The 16,543-nt window shown below is 40.9% G+C and overlaps 1 protein-coding gene across 1 annotated transcript in view; it reads right to left on the bottom strand.

Annotated features, from left to right (window-relative positions):
- The window catches only part of LRRIQ1 (leucine rich repeats and IQ motif containing 1), a 168,158-nt gene that overhangs the window by 93,652 nt on the left and 57,963 nt on the right, over nt 1–16,543 (bottom strand). Inside the window, exons 14-15 of the mRNA XM_077807706.1 lie at nt 14,905–15,078; nt 391–873 (exon numbers count right to left, since the gene is read on the bottom strand). Coding sequence (XP_077663832.1) covers nt 391–873; nt 14,905–15,078 — 657 coding nt within the window. The remainder of the gene's footprint in view (nt 1–390; nt 874–14,904; nt 15,079–16,543) is intronic.

Consider the following 16,543-nt stretch of genomic DNA (forward strand, 5'->3'; position numbering starts at 1 on the left):
CCATGATTAGGGGACAATAAGAGTTAAAACTTCTTATTAAAAAAAGTACATAGGAGGTGAACAGAAAAGACAAAGGGTTTTTCTACATGGCAAGTTACGGCACAGAAAGCCTGTGTGTAATATATAGCATACTGCACTTAGAAGTAGAAGAATGCTAAGCCACACTCCAGGACTTTCACTGTGGTCCACCCAGGATGCTGCTGCATGGCAAACTAGTGCGCCGTAGATTCACAGCACGGTAACTTGCTGTGTAGACAAGCCCTTAATAGAACATAATAGTTGTAAGTTTGTATCCCATTGGAAACTATTTTGAAAACTAACTTTCCACATTACATTTATGCAGAAATGGAACTGGGTTTTTATGGCAAATATTTGACATTTATATCTTACTTTTCCACACTGTTCTCAACATATTGGAGATTCTCTCCCTCATTACTTGCAATGACTGTCTCTCTGAATGTGTTTCTTGTTTTTGGGGTTGATATTTTTCTGTTATCTTTGTGCTCCCCTTTGTGACTGATGCAACATTCAGTACTCTTCTTCTTTATTTTGTGCTCTTGATTACTTTTTTTTTGAGGCACAGGTACGGAGGAGTTAATGAACATAGGCTGAATGTGGCGTGTAGTAATCCATCTTTCAGAAGGATTCAACAAGCCCTGCTTATTTTCCTTTGCACCAGCGATAAAGAGGTTATTTTGCTGTAGCCTGTCGGTGGCTGTTTGCTTCAAATGATCTTGCTGTGCTTCTGGTTCATCTCTGTCAGCAATGTTTAGGTCTCCATATTCATGTGCACATCGGTGTTCATTACTAAGTTTCATCAGCTCCTTAAAATACCAGCACTGACTCTGTGCAGCATCCAAGGCAGAAGCATTTCTGAAGAAAGATAAAAATGCAGTTACATTTATTTCAGACAATTGGAATTATATTTTTAAATCAAGCATGCTTTTATTTTCTAACGTACATAAGCCACGTATTGGATGAGTTTAGCACACACATAACATTGTGAACACTGAGTACTAAATGACTCCTGCTTTAATTGCTAATTTATGATATTCTTAAATGGTTTCTTTTCCCCTCTTTATTTTTCCAGTATCTTGAATACACTAACACACATTAGTTTGTTTATTTTACTAAGCCAGTAGCTTGATTAGAAAATTATTTTTTCTCTGTTTTCAGACTTTAGGTTTGAAATACGTACTGGGGTATCTATTTCACTGAAAATTTTAGTGTGGTTAGGAGCACATAGTGCAGCAAATTCTGGAGGATTTGAGTCTATTTTACTTACACCAATAACCTTACGAATCTATTCTAAAATAGGAACTAAGCAAGACAAAGTAAAGATGGTACTACATATTTCTGAATCTAGAGCAGAACTTAACAAAACTCAGACTCCAACCAACAAGCCTCAATGTCTAGTGAGGGTCTAAAAGAGAATAAAAAGACTATTAAAAAATGGAGAAATGCAACAATAAAATACTATGGCAGGTTACCATTCTCCACCAGCTTGCTGGTTTCAAAGAATTACTCAGTGGCCTCCCACTTCCATAGCTGACTGCTGGTGAAGTTTTCATGGATTTTTGCTGGTTTGTGACTGGTAGGTTTAAATGCACTAAGGCATGATAATCAGCTTAGAGTAGAGGAAGGAACATAAGAGGAAATGAGGCATGCAGGGCACTTGCCTTCCTGTTTGGCTGCTGGGTCCATAGTCCTACTTTCCTTTCCTCTCTCCACTAAGTATGGCTATGTGTTGTAGCCCTTACATGAATAGGAGGAGTAAGTGCATATAATAACCAGGTACTGCAGACAGAGGAGTATGTCTTGCTGATCGTCACTTACATAGAACGAATGCACAGCATTAGTCAATAAATATGTCTGGGGTCAGTGGCACAAGAGAAGTGGAAACCTAGAAGGCTCCTGTACAGGATCTGGCAGAATTGAGACCTGCAACTGTCGCAGAAGAATGACAGCAGTACACTTGCCGTATTTTCTTATCGAAAGACAAGGCTTTCGTAGTGCCTGGCTATGTAAAAAGCCACACACTGATTTTCCTTATATGAACATTCCTCTACTGTATTTCTACCAAACGTATGAAATGTTGGAAACTGAGTCAGGCCATGCTAGAAAGACAGCCTGATTCTTTTCACCAGTTTGATTCTATTGACTCAAAGGGAGCTTCACCAGCATAAAACTGGTTTAATAGAAATTAGGTACATGCACTAAAACCAGATAACTTACTGCAGATACATGGGCCAAACAACTTGAGAGTCTTGTTGCCCATTAGGCAGCATTTCTCTTTCTTGTTAAAAAAATTCCAAAACAATGGCAGCATTTTATCTATGAAGATTTATTAAAACCAACAGTGCTGTACATTTGCTTGAGGAACTAAGATAAATTACACCTGCACCTGCTGACTTCAAAACAGGAAAAAGGTTGACATGTCTGAAAATGAAAGAAATATTGTTAAGGTTTAGAAGAAGATAGATCTATTGAAAACATGCCAAAAGGTTGGAATTGCATTTCCCAAATGCTGCAAGATATACTGCATCAAAGAAGTTTGTTGATTATGATGGGCTAAATGCTATCAGCTCAACAATAGACACTATGTTTGAGACCATCACCAGTGCAACTTCTTCTGAAAATGCCAGTCTAAGCCAGATTATTTTTATCATATCTCACAAACCACTTAAACATATCTTAATATCATTTGGCCAAAAAAAAAGGGGGGGGGGTGAAGAGTGTAATATTAATGCTTGTTACATTCCTTGTTGAATCCATCTAGTAAAAGTTCACTGACAATCTGAAATTTCTACATGTGTTGCAACCCAAACATTATGCAACAGCCCTCATAATTTCTGAAGTTCAGAAATGCCAATAAATGTAACAATGACAACATTACTAGAAAAAGTGATACCATTAATAAACAATCTCATATCCACCACTTATTTTTGAATTTCAGATTGGCTGTCAGAAATTTCCGTTCCACTCACTGAGTCAGAATTTACGGACAATACTACTATTGACACTCACTAAAACACCAAGCAAAGACTGCACCCTTGTAACTGGAAACCTGAACGCGAAAGTAGGAGCTGTAAACTCTCTTAAGGAAGTAATGGGAAACAATGGTCTGGGTTTGAAAAATGAGAGAGGAAGGCACTGTGGCGGGTGGGACACACCCCTGTGGCGCCTCCTGCTGGTTGTTCAGGGAATTAGCATTTCCAGCCTCCGGAGTGCCTTCTGCTGCCCCCTGGCAGCACCCCCACAGATCTGGGTCTCCCTCCCGCCCCCCCAGGAACCCCCACCCTCTATCCCCACCTCGCCTCAGTATATGGCTACTGCCAGTCACCATCTAGCCCCCACTTCCTGAGGCAGACTGCAGTATAATTGTCACTCATCATCGGCAAGGAGGGTCTGGACCTGCTGCTTCTGCCTACCCTTGGGCTGCCCAGTACCCTTTTCCTAGGTCTTCATCAAGGCCTGCAGCCTGGGGGTTTCTCAGGCCAGAGTTCCCCAGATCCTCTGGCCTTTCCCCATCCCTGCTCCACCCACAGGTACCCTGCTCAGATCCCAGCAGTCAGGGCCCTCCCTCTCAACCTCTAGAGAGAGACTGTCTCAGCTTCTGGCCCACTGCCCTCTTATAAGGGCCAGCTGGGCCCGGATTGCACTGGCTACAGCTGTGGCTGCTTTCCCCATCAGCCCTGCGTTTCTCTCCCACAGCCCTCTCCCGGACTGCTTTAAGCCCTTCTAGGGAGGAGCGGAATGACCACCCCGCTACACTCCGCTACAGGCACTTAGTCAAATTCTGCTGCTCTAATCATCTGGTCATTACAAACACCATTTTCAGCCACCATCCTAGATGTTTATATATTGAGGTCACGTGACAGAGTGACAAAGAACAAAACTGATTATGTAATGATACAGGGATGATTGCGATTGAGTGGCCAATGGACGAAGACTTTCCTGAATGCAGACTGCCGGTCAGACCATCACCTCTTAGCCTCAAACATAAAATTAAAACTGAAAAAAATAAGCTGTTTGGCAGGTCCACTGTGTATGGTCTTGTTCAAAATCAATTAAAAGACTACAAGACTTCTATATAATTTCAATATAGGTTTGAGTCATTGTCATAGGTGAAAAGAGAAAAACCTGAATGAACTTGGAATAAAATGAAACCATCATGCTCAAAGCTGCCAAAGCACACATTCTAAAAAAAAAAATCAGTGTTGGACCACATCATTGTTGACTGAAAAGGTGTTTGATCTTGCGTTATTTTTTCACTGAGTCAAAGAGAGAGGATTGAAGACTGAGGAATGCAGGAAAGAACACAAGGAATTGAGCAGACAGATTCAAAGGCAGAGCAGACAAGACAAAAGTGACTACATCAGGGCAAAATGTGAGGATTATAAATTGTAAAAAGAGTAATAATACAAAAGGTATGTTCAAAGTTGTCAGACTTCTTTCTAAAAAGTTTTCCCCACCACTGAGTGTAATAAAAGATTATGATGGCAGGTTATTGAAAGTGACTATATCAAATGCAACTGGAGAGATTGCTGTAATAATCTGTATGCCCAGTCAAAGCCATTTACAATACAGGATGACAGAAAAGAGTATGGACCTACAGTCATCAGTCCAAAACAGTGCATGCTATTATGAAAATGAAACCTGAGAAAGCATGAGGGGTAGATAACTTACCAACAGAATTGTTAAAAATGATTGGTGACCATGGTATTGATCTCATGCGGAAAACTTGTATTGTGATACAAATGACTAAAAACTGGCTGGATGACTTGGATGAAGAGAATCTTTCGGTCCTTACCAAAGAAATGGGATATAACAGATTGCAGTAGCTATTGTAACATCTCCCTAATATCACATTCATATAAAGTGCTGTTCTACATAATTCAGGATTGCAAGAAGCGAATGATAGAAACAGAACTACCACCACAAGAAGTTAGTTTCAGAGAGGGACGTGATCAAATTATGAATATCTGAACTCCCTACATTTTTCAGTGATATGAATCACCCATTGATTGTGTGTTTTATTGACTACTCCAAAGTATTTGATGCCATCCAATATATTAGTCTCTGGAGGATACTGGAGGATATGGGAATTCTAAAAATATGCCACTGAACTCATTCCAAATCTCTATGATCAACAGCAGACCATGATGCTAGCAGCAGCAGCCAACAGCCAGTGTTTTTCCATTGGGCAGCGTATATTCGGTCCGCATGTTCACAGAATTTATTATGAGACAAGATCTGGACAGTTTTGATAAAGTGGAAGAAGCTGGAATTTCCATTGGTGCACACTTCTTAACTGACCTCAGATATGCTGATGATATGATGCAACCATTGATACAATGCAATGAATGTTAGTCTGTAAAAGCAGTTAGTGAGGACTATATACTATTCCTGAAAGTGGAAAAACTTACATTCATGAATTTTGACATGAACAATAAAAATAGGATACAAGCAGACATTGCAATTAACTGTACAGCACAGGCTGTCGATTAATTTCATTATCTGGGTATCATACATATCCAACCAAGAAGGCTGCTCCAAAGAAATTGGAAGATGATTACAGATGGATCACTCAGCCATGGAATCTATCTGAAAATGTGGAAAAACTGTGGCATCTCAAAATGCATGAAAGGTCCACGTGAACTTAGTTACTTATGGATACGAATCCTTGGAAACTAATGCTGCAGACAAAAAGAAAATTGAAGCCTTTGAGATGTGGTACTAGTGAAGATTCTTGTGCATCTCCTGGGCAGAAAAGAAGAAAAGCACTTACATTAGAAATATTATCAGAGAGAAGCAGATTTGGCTCTTGGAAATCAACAGGTGCAAACTTATATACACCTCTATCCCGATATAACGCGACCTGATATAACACGAATTCGGATATAACGCGGTAAAGCAGCGCTCCAGGGGGGCGGGGCTGCGCACTCCAGTGGATCAAAGCAAGTTTGATATAACGCAGTTTCACCTATAACGCAGTAACATTTTTTGGCTCCCGAGGACAGCGTTATATCGGGGTAGAGGTGTATTTTGATCAAATCAGACACAGAGATGAAAATACCCTTGAACAAGTTATCATGAAAGGAATAGTGATGGATCATTATAGTAAAGGACAACCAGTGAGAAAATGGATAGATGATTTGCAGATGATCACTAGAAGTTCAGCTGCTGTATGTGTGAAGTTAGCAATGGACTGAAAAGGCTTCCGAAAATTTTGCTATGATGTCACCAGTGTTCAGCCAGGAACAAATGAATTTTACTACTATTACTATTACTGACAAGCCATCAAAGACTTTGCCTAACATGCTAGATTACAGTTTTGCAAAACTACATGTAGGCATTAGTAATGCTCTGGCAAAAATGTCTTATTCTTATCTGAATCTTTACCCTACAAGTCCATATTTAAAAGCACCCTTTCGTCAATGCTGGCACTATAGACACTAATAATGCACCATAATGCCTGATAGTGTAGAATGACTTGCTTTCCCAAACATAAATTATATCAGGTTTCAGTATTCAGTGAGTGTTGCTTTAATAAAGAATTATTACACAATTCTGTGTTTAAAAGAAATATGAGAGTTGTTACAAACAGTATATGGAGACTCTACACTCAGATATTACATTAGATTCTATTTGTAATTGTGTAGTAAAATAATTCTGCATAGAGGAAACATGTAGAAGTATCATTATTCTTCAACTACAAAGTACAAAAGTCCCTTACAGATACATAAAAGAGTTCACTGTTTATATTTCTTCTTTCACATTCCTATAACAGAGCTTTCCTGTCATTTTCACTATTTTAAATAGTTACTATTTATAAGGTTTTCAACTTCCATCAGTATCTATTACTGAAACTGAAGTGTTGGGTTTCTTAATATAGCTATTTATTAGTAAGTGTCAAAAGATTACATGACAGGCATTATTAGAATACAGAAATTTAATTTTTAAAAAACATAATTCTTAAGCACGGTAAAAACAAGGCATTTGAAAGCAGAAACTGCACAGACAATTTATTTGAGCAGCAGTGGTATATGAAAACATGGATTAGAGAACCAACCAGTGATTACTTTTGGCAGATTACATAGCTGAGGTCGTACCTACAGGGGCTCATAACTTAGTGAGATGTGAAACAGACAAGAAGCTTGGTCTTTTTTCAGTCTGTTCTTATTCAACGTTACATTAACTCAGTCAACTTGGAGAAAGTATCACAGTATTTAAGTATAATAGCTGTGCTGTTTAGGCTTATGTAGGTATGTTTTGTTTAGGGGGTTTTTATGTGTGTTTTTTTAAGTGCACTTTTCAATCGTTTTTAAATCATCCATAAAATGTGCTCTGGGCCAAAAAATATAATATACAAGTTTGTAACCCAAGTGAATACTTTTTTAAACCAAATTTCATAAGAGTTATTTCATCCATTTCCAATTTACAAGTTTAAATTTAAAAATTACTAAGGGTAAAATTTTTAAAGGACCTTCAGATATCATTGACAACAGAAGATAGTTAAAACTAAAGAATATTTGTGAAACAAAATTTGGACATGAGAATTATCTACTTGTAATTGCTCTTCTCAAATATATCCAAAATTTTGGGTGCATAATGCTTTATTATGGCAGGAACCGCCATAGCTTTAGAATTTTCTTGTATCCTCCCCCAGTACACCAGCAATTGATATTTCCCATCCTCACTGAGGGCTGAAGCAGTCCTAAGTGTCTCTAGTCACTTTGCAGGAAAGTGATTTGCTTATTGAAGTACCAGTTATAGATCCACAGTTGAGGACAGTATAAAGTTCTCTACACGGTAAATAAGTAATAGGCAAATTTTTTAGCAAAGAGACATCGCTTCAAGTGGTAAACTGGTGAGAAAGCATCAGTGCTTCATCTGCAAAACAGAAGCCAAGAATCACAATTAAAAACACAGCTGGCTATGAAGATGTGAAAACTCTTACTGTGTGCTGTAAGAATAAGAGCATGCAGTGTGAATATGTTCTGGAAACCAAAGAGAAACCTGGATACATAAAATAAGAACAAATCTAAATACTAGAGCCCTGAAAAGTAATCAGGGCAATATGACCTAGAACCCAGGAATGGTCAGACAAAATGAAGTGTAAACACAAACTAAATGGACCTTCTACAGGCCTCATCTGCAGAGTTTGTTGCAGATAAAGGTTAAAAAAAAAAGCCTACAATACTGAACTCACACAGTAAAGAAGAAAGGTGTTACTAGTTAAAAAGGTGGTTAAGGTAGGACAAAGTTGACTGTTGATGAGGTGATTCTTCCACTGCAAGCCCGCATAATATGTACATATAATTTGAAACAGAAGAGGATAGACCAGAGGTGGGCAAACTACGGCCCGCGGGCCACATCCGGCCTGCAGGACCCTCCTGCCCGGCCCCTGAGCTCCTGGCCTGAGAGGCTAGCCCCCAACCCCTCCCCTGCTGTTCCCCCTCCCTCGTAGCCTCAGCTCACTGTCCCGCCAGCGCAATGCTGTGGGCGGTAGGGCTGCGAGGTCTTGCCGGGCAGCACAACTGCAGAGTCACAGCCTGACCCAGTGCTCTGTGCTGTGCGGCAGCATGGCTGGCTCCAGCTGGGCGGCATGGCTGCCTGTCCTGGTGCTTTGGGTGGCACGGCTGTAGCGCCGCCAGCCACCTGTGCTCCAGGCAGCGCGGTAGGGGGCAGGGCGGGTTGGATAGAGGGCAGGGGAGTTTGGGATGGTGGGCAGGGGGCAGGGGTGTGGATCGGGCTTGGGGCGGTTAGAGGTCGGAGAACAGGGGGGTTGAATGGGGGTCAGGGGTCCCAGGGGGACAGTCAGGAAGGAGGGGGGGTGGATAGGGCGATGGGGGGCAGTCAGGGGCAGGGATTCCGGGGCGGTCAGGAATGAGAGAAGGGGTGGTTGGATGGGGCGGGGGGGGGGCAGTCAGGGGCGAGGGAAGGGTGGATGGAGCAGGGTCCCAGGGGGGCCAGGCCACGCCTGGCTGTTTGGGGAGGTACAGCCTTCCCTAACCAGCCCTCCATACAATTTTGGAAATCCAATATGGCCCTCAGGCCAAAAAGTTTGCCAGCCCCTGGGATAGATACTCCATTTAGGATATATTGACTATCTCATATAGAAAAAACAGTTACCTACCTTTTTGTAACTGTTGTTCTTCAAGATGCGTTGCTCATGTCCATTCCAATTAGGTGTGTGCACGTTGCATGCACAGTAGCCGGAAGGTTTTTCCGCTAGCAGTACCCGTCAAGTCAGCTCAGGCACCCCCTGGCATCACACCTTCATGGCGGCATATATAGGGCCCTGCCGAGCCGCCACCACTTCAGTTCTTTCTTGTCGACTTGTTCCGACAGAGGAGTAGAGGTTCCGATAGTGGGTCTTGGAAAGGACATGAGCAACACATCTCAGATCAACACATCTCAACAGTTACGAAAGGTAGGTAACCATTTTTTCTTCTTCGAGTGCTTGCTCATGTCAATTCCAATTAGGTGACTCCCAAGCAGGAACTCAGAGGCAGGGTCAGAGCTCATGGGTTCACTGATTGAAGCACCGCTCTGCTGAAGGCTGCATTGTCCCTAGCCTGCTGAGTAATGGCATAATGCACGGGAAACCACATCGCAGCCCTGAAAATTTCCTGGGTTGGGACCTGGGCCAGGAATGCCACTGAAGATGCCTGCGCCCTCATGAAGCGTGCTGTAAGCATGGGGCAGGTACTTTCGCCAGATTGTAGCACATCCTGATAATTGAGGTAATCCGTGAAGAAATTATTTGAGAAGAGACCGGGAGCCCCTTCATTCTGTCTGCTACTGTGATGAACAGCTGAGTAGATTTTCGAAACAGCTTTGTCTGTTCAATATAGAAGGCTGACGCCTGGCGAACATCCAAAGAGTGAAGTCTTTGTTCCCGGCTGTTTGCATGTGGCTTGGGGTAAAAGATTGTAAGAAAAATGTCCTGATTAACGTGAAACTGGGAGACGACCTTTGGTAGGAAGGCCGGGTGCAGGCTGAAGCTGAATCTTGTCCTTATAGAAGACTGTGTAAGGAGGTTCAGATGTTAGGACCTTAATCTTGGATACACTCCTGGCAAATGTTTTTTGCTCTGTCTCTCATGAAAGGGAACATTTCTGGTAGAAATAACATGTCACTAGTGGCTCAAAGAGGGGCCCCAATACTCTGGAAAGAACCAGGTTAAGGTCCCAGGCAAGGATGGCTTATCATACTTGAGGGTATAGCCTCTCAAGTCCTTTACGGAAGCATTCAACTATTGGGTTTGTGAAGACCGACTGGCTTGCCACATCTGGATAAAAGACGGAAATGTCAGCCAAGTGGACTTTTACTGATGAAATAGAAAGCCCTTGCTGCTTCAAGTGCAGAAGTTCAAGATAAAAGGTATTGTTGAGTGCGCACAAGATGTGTGTTTCTGTAATGACCAAATTGTGAATTTCTTCCATTCGGGTTGTAAGTGGCCTTAGTAGATGGTTTCTTACAGCCAAGGAGGACTTCCCTAAATGGATCAGAGCAAGAAAGCTCCATTGGGTTTAGCCCTGGAGCTTCCAAGCCATGAAGTGGAGAGATTCAATGTTGGGGTGCTGAAGACGGCAGCGGTCCTGTGTTATCAGGTCCAGGAGAAACGGTAGAGTGACTGGAGTTTCCACTGACAGCTCCAGAAGAGAGGTGCTGACATGGAGCTATCATGAAGTGATCTGTAGCTCACGAAAGCTTATGCTCAAATAAATTGGTTAGTCTCCAAGGTGCCACAAGTACTCCTTTTCTTTTTGTGAATACAGACGAACACGGCTGCTACTCTGAAACCTGTCAATATTACAGAGGCTTCATCCCTCTGAACCTTGAGTAGCATCTTGTGGACGAGTGGAATGGGAGGTACCCCCAGAACAATTCCCTACTGGAATTCTAACTATATAATGACTAAACTAACTACAACTACTAACTACTGGTCTAACTATTTACAGAAAAAACAGTCTGAAGACTACTAGGGAGAAAGCTTGCCAAAGCAAGAGAGAACAAGTATTCCGGCTAACTGTCACAGACGGTAAGAAGGAACTGAAGTGGGGGTGGGTCGGCAGGGCCCTATATACAGTGTCATAGAAGCATGACTCTAGCGGGCCCCTGAGTTTACCTCATGACTACTGCTAGGGGAAAAACCTTCTGCTTACTGTGCACGCAGTGCACACATACCTAATTGGAATCAACATGAGCAAGCACTTGAAGAAGAAGTGAGAATATCTCTGCAAAAAGACCCAGAACATTTCCAAGCCTTTCTGCTAATATGTCACAGAAAGGCTTGGAAAGATTTACAATTTCCTGATTTATCTGGGCCTGTTTCAGCAAAGCACTTAAGCAAGCACTTAACTTCAAGCATATGTGTAGTTCCATTAACTTTAGTGGAAATATTCACCCACTTACAGTTAAGCACAGGCTTGAGTACTTTCCTGAACTGAAGCCTCTATCCCTATGCAAGATACCAAAGAACTCATGAATGGAATGAGAAACACAGATCGTGGATTTTGGTATAATTTTATGAAATATACACAAAAGTATGTTTCCGATAAAGAGCTAAAAAACAAATAGGTATTTTATATGGGATATTTTAAGATGCCTTATTGTAATAATATGCCGTTCAGAATTCATATCACAAATATTTTATGTTAACAAAATCTGTAACCCCTAGTAAGGAATAGGACAATCACTACAGACAATGCATGAAGGTCTCATCCTGGAAATGTAGATGTTGCCCAAGAATGAAAACACTGAGTGATTCCAGAGACTAATCAGCACACAAAAGCCCCAATAAGATCCCTTATCAAAATAAAGCAAACATAAAAAAACCTGTGCAAAAATAAACTTGTAACAAATTTGAAAAAAGCTGTTTATGCAACATATGTAGTAGAAGAATGCCTGTTAACAAATACTGTACATTTTATTTATGCATACACTTACATAGAATCATAGAATCATAGAATATCAGGGTTGGAAGGGACCTCAGGAGGTCATCTAGTCCAACCCCCTGCTCAAAGGCAGGACCCATACCCAATTAAATCATCCCAGCCAGGGCTTTGTCAAGCCTGACCTTAAAAACGTCTAAGGAAGGAGATTCCACCACCTCCCTAGGCAACGCATTCCAGTGTTTCACCACCCTCCTAGTGAAAAAGTTTTTTCTAATATCCAACCTGAACCTCCCCCACTGCAACCTGAGACCATTACTCCTTGTCCTGTCCTCTTCCACCACTGAGAATAGTCTAGAACCATCCTCTCCGGAACTACCTCTCAGGTAGTTGAAAGCAGCTATCAAATCCCCCCTCATTCTTCTCTTCTGCAGACTAAACAATCCCAGTTCCCTCAGCCTCTCCTCATAACTCATGTGTTCCAGACCCCTAATCATTTTTGTTGCCCTTCGCTGGACTCTCTCCAATTTATCCACATCCTTCTTGTAGTGTGGGGCCCAAAACTGGACACAGTACTCCAGATGAGGCCTCACCAATGTCGAATAGAGGGGGACGATCACGTCCCTCGATCTGCTCGCTATGCCCCTACTTATACATCCCAAAATGCCATTGGCCTTCTTGGCAACAAGGGCACACTGCTGGCTCATATCCAGCTTCTCGTCCACTGTCACCCCTAGGTCCTTTTCCGCAGAACTGCTGCCTAGCCATTCGGTCCCTAGTCTGTAGCTGTGCATTGGGTTCTTCCATCCTAAGTGCAGGACCCTGCACTTATCCTTATTGAACCTCATCAGATTTCTTTTGGTCCAATCCTCCAATTTGTCTAGGTCCCTCCGTATCCTATCCCTGCCCTCCAGCGTATCTACCACTCCTCCCAGTTTAGTATCATCCGCAAATTTGCTGAGAGTGCAATCCACACCATCCTCCAGATCATTTATGAAGATATTGAACAAAACCGGCCCCAGGACCGACCCCTGGGGCACTCCACTTGACACCGGCTGCCAACTAGACATGGAGCCATTGATCACTACCCGTTGAGCCCGACAATCTAGCCAACTTTCTACCCACCTTATGGTGCATTCATCCAGCCCATACTTCTTTAACTTGCTGGCAAAAATACTGTGGGAGACCGTGTCAAAAGCTTTGCTAAAGTCAAGATACAATACATCCACTGCTTTCCCCTCATCCACAGAACCAGTAATCTCATCATAGAAGGCGATTAGATTAGTCAGGCATGACCTTCCCTTGGTGAATCCATGCTGACTGTTCCTGATCACTTTCCTCTCATGTAAGTGCTTCAGGATTGATTCTTTGAGGACCTGCTCCATGATTTTTCTGGGGACTGAAGTGAGGCTGACTGGCCTGTAGTTCCCAGGATCCTCCTTCTTCCCTTTTTTAAAGATTGGCACTACATTAGCCTTTTTCCAGTCATCCGGGACTTCCCCCGTTCGCCACGAGTTTTCAAAGATAATGGCCAATGGCTCTGCAATCACAACCGCCAGTTCCTTTAGCACTCTCGGATGCAACTCATCTGGCCCCATGGACTTGTGCATGTCCAGTTTTTCTAAATAGTCCCTAACCACCTCTTTCTCCACAGAGGGCTGGCCATCTATTCCCCATGTTGTGATGCCCAGCACAGCAGTCTGGGAGCTGACCTTGTTCGTGAAGAGAGAGGCAAAAAAAGTCATTGAGTACATTAGCTTTTTCCACATCCTCCGTCACTAGGTTGCCTCCCCCATTCATTAAGGAGCCCACACTTTCCTTGGCTTTCTTCTTGTTGCCAACATACCTGAAGAAACCCTTCTTGTTACTCTTAACATCTCTCGCTAGCTGCAGTTCCAGGTGCGATCTGGCCCTCCTAATTTCATTCCTACATGCCCGAGCAATATTTTTATACTCTTCCCTGGTCATATGTCCAACCTTCCGCTTCTTGTAAGCTTCTTTTTTATGCTTAAGATCCGCTAGGATTTCACCGTTAAGTCAAGCTGGTCGCCTGCCATATTTACTATTCTTTCGACACATCGGGATGGTTTGTCCCTGTAACCTCAACAGGGATTCCTTGAAATAAACATGCAAGCATACACACACACACACACTCACACAGAGTGACCAGCGTCTTGGTTTCTAAAAGGACTTGACATTTCAGTGCTAGACAAATTAATTATTTGCATTGATATATCCGTTTCTTGGAATATGTATCAGAACTAAATTAATAATGATCGAACAGGAAACTTTTGGTTGGCCCAAGACCAATTAATTTGTTAAATAATGTTACCTGCCTCATTATTACCTGCTTTATGTTATCTTTTCTAAAGTTATTCTAGGGAAGATATTTTCTCCATACTTCTACATTATCTCCTTGCAAGAAAATCTCAATCTCATAAATTTATTTAAGAAAAATTTACCACAGGACAGCTGCTCAAAATTTTACCACAGTATCAAGTCTGGAGGTATGAGAGACTTTGAAGACCACAGTCTTCCCTTTTAAAAACTTAGAGCTTTACCTATGTACCTCCAATCACTTGGAGTATTATCAACACACCCAAGAAAAACTAATATGGGAAAAAATCTCAATGTGCCTTTAACAAAAATCACTTTAATCTAGTCTTGGGCCACAAATACTAAAATGTATTGACTGAATCAGCCCTTAGAGGATAGACTCAAACTTGTTTGAAGGCCTTGACATGTTTGTCTTAAGTTTAACTTTAACTCTGACCTGGCTTTGTAAGCTTATTTTGAGGATAATTATAACATCATTGCAATGTTCTTTATGTTTAAATTACTGATATATACTCTCATTCTTAACATAAATTTATATTCCCAGACAAAAAATTAAGTAAAATACAGGAAAACAATGAGGAAGTATACTAAAGACATAACATTTCCAAAAGCATGCTTTCGAAAATAATTATATTTGCATAAAAAGATTTCGGATATCTACCCTTGTTCAGTGGTCTTTTTTATTAAGTCAATTTCTTCAATCTGGGCTTGACAAAATTTCAAAAAGCTTCCTGGTTTTGATGCTTTGATTCTTTCAGTTGAGAGCTTTGCAGGAGAATTTAGGTTTTCACCATTAAGAAATTGCAAACTAGGAAGTATTTTAAGTAGGGAACACCTTTTAAAAGAGGAGAGAACAATTCATTATTAGCATTATGGAAAAACTTACATTTTAGAATCCAAAGTCTAGAAATCCCCATCACAACTACATAAAGAGATTGACCTTTAAGTATGTTATTTTACTAAACATTTTGGTATACATGAAAATGTTTACATAAAATTACTATACCTTATTTGATATTTATTTACGGTTTATTACTAGCAAAATTTACTCTTACGGAAACCACAAAATTAACATGAAAAATAATTTCTTTGCAGCAATTCTCAATACTTTGTAGGTATATAGATGCTGGGTGAAATCCTGGCCACACTGAAATCAGTGACAAAAATCTCTGATTCAAAAGGGCCCGGATGTAATCCATTACCATTAATAACTCCATGAGTACCTGAAATATTTTTGTGTTTTGTTTTGAAACATTGGCAACTGATTACCAGGCAATACAGAAAACTATATCATGATGGAATAACATAAAAATAAAAATAAAGCAGCACTGGCTGACCTGACACATTTGGAGACATTGCATAGACTGTGAATGAAAATGGCATTGCAATATCAGCTCACTCTCCATTTATACACACAGCAAAAACAAGACAATTCAGCCTGACTAGCAATCTCATAAAAGTCCATGTGGAACAGCAGGGGTGTTGCAAGTCACAAATGAGAAGAAAATAGCATGGAACTTGCTTGCACTATAGCAAATTCTAGTGCTGTTGTTAGTCACACATTTTTATGAGAATTAAGGGATGGCTCCTGCTCCAATCCTAGTCACTGGGATAGGTCCCTGATTCTGTATATACCTAAATGGAACTCCCACTGACTTCAAACAAAACAGGACTGGGTTAATTCACCCCCTTTAAAAAAAAAAAAAAAAACACCTTAGATAGCTATTGGAATTCATTTTTTACCTTTCTAAAAGATGTATTTTAAAAAATATTCAGAAATGTGTAACATATGATTTAACAGACTATGGGATTAACAATGCCCCTCATAGCACAAAGTCCATCCTAGAAGAAAGGAGGTTGTACCAGTGAAAGCAGAGTGGGGAGGGCTAATGAATTTCCTAGGCAGTCCTTTCACATGTAAGGGATAATCTGGCACACAGATGTTAAAAACACTTTTTATGTGTGTCTTATTGACCAATTAAACCTCATGGTATTTTAAATATTTGTTTAGGACAATACAATATGTATTATGTCTGATATTCCTTATTTTCAATTCATCAAACTGCAAAAAAAAATCTTAAATTGGTAAAGTATTATATCTTAACACAAATAGTTTTAAATAAGTCTGAATTAACTTTTCCTTTATTTAGATTTAAACACCACACATTAAAGAAAGTCTATTCTGCATTATAGGCACCCTTGCCATCAGTTAAAACTATATTACATAATCCTTCAGAACCAGAGCATTGCTTGACTGCCCCCATATTTAAAGAAAAGAATGTTACTTAGCTGAGATCATA

This window comes from Eretmochelys imbricata, chromosome 1 (genome assembly GCF_965152235.1).
Source record: "Eretmochelys imbricata isolate rEreImb1 chromosome 1, rEreImb1.hap1, whole genome shotgun sequence".
Lineage (NCBI taxonomy): Eukaryota > Metazoa > Chordata > Testudines > Cheloniidae > Eretmochelys > Eretmochelys imbricata.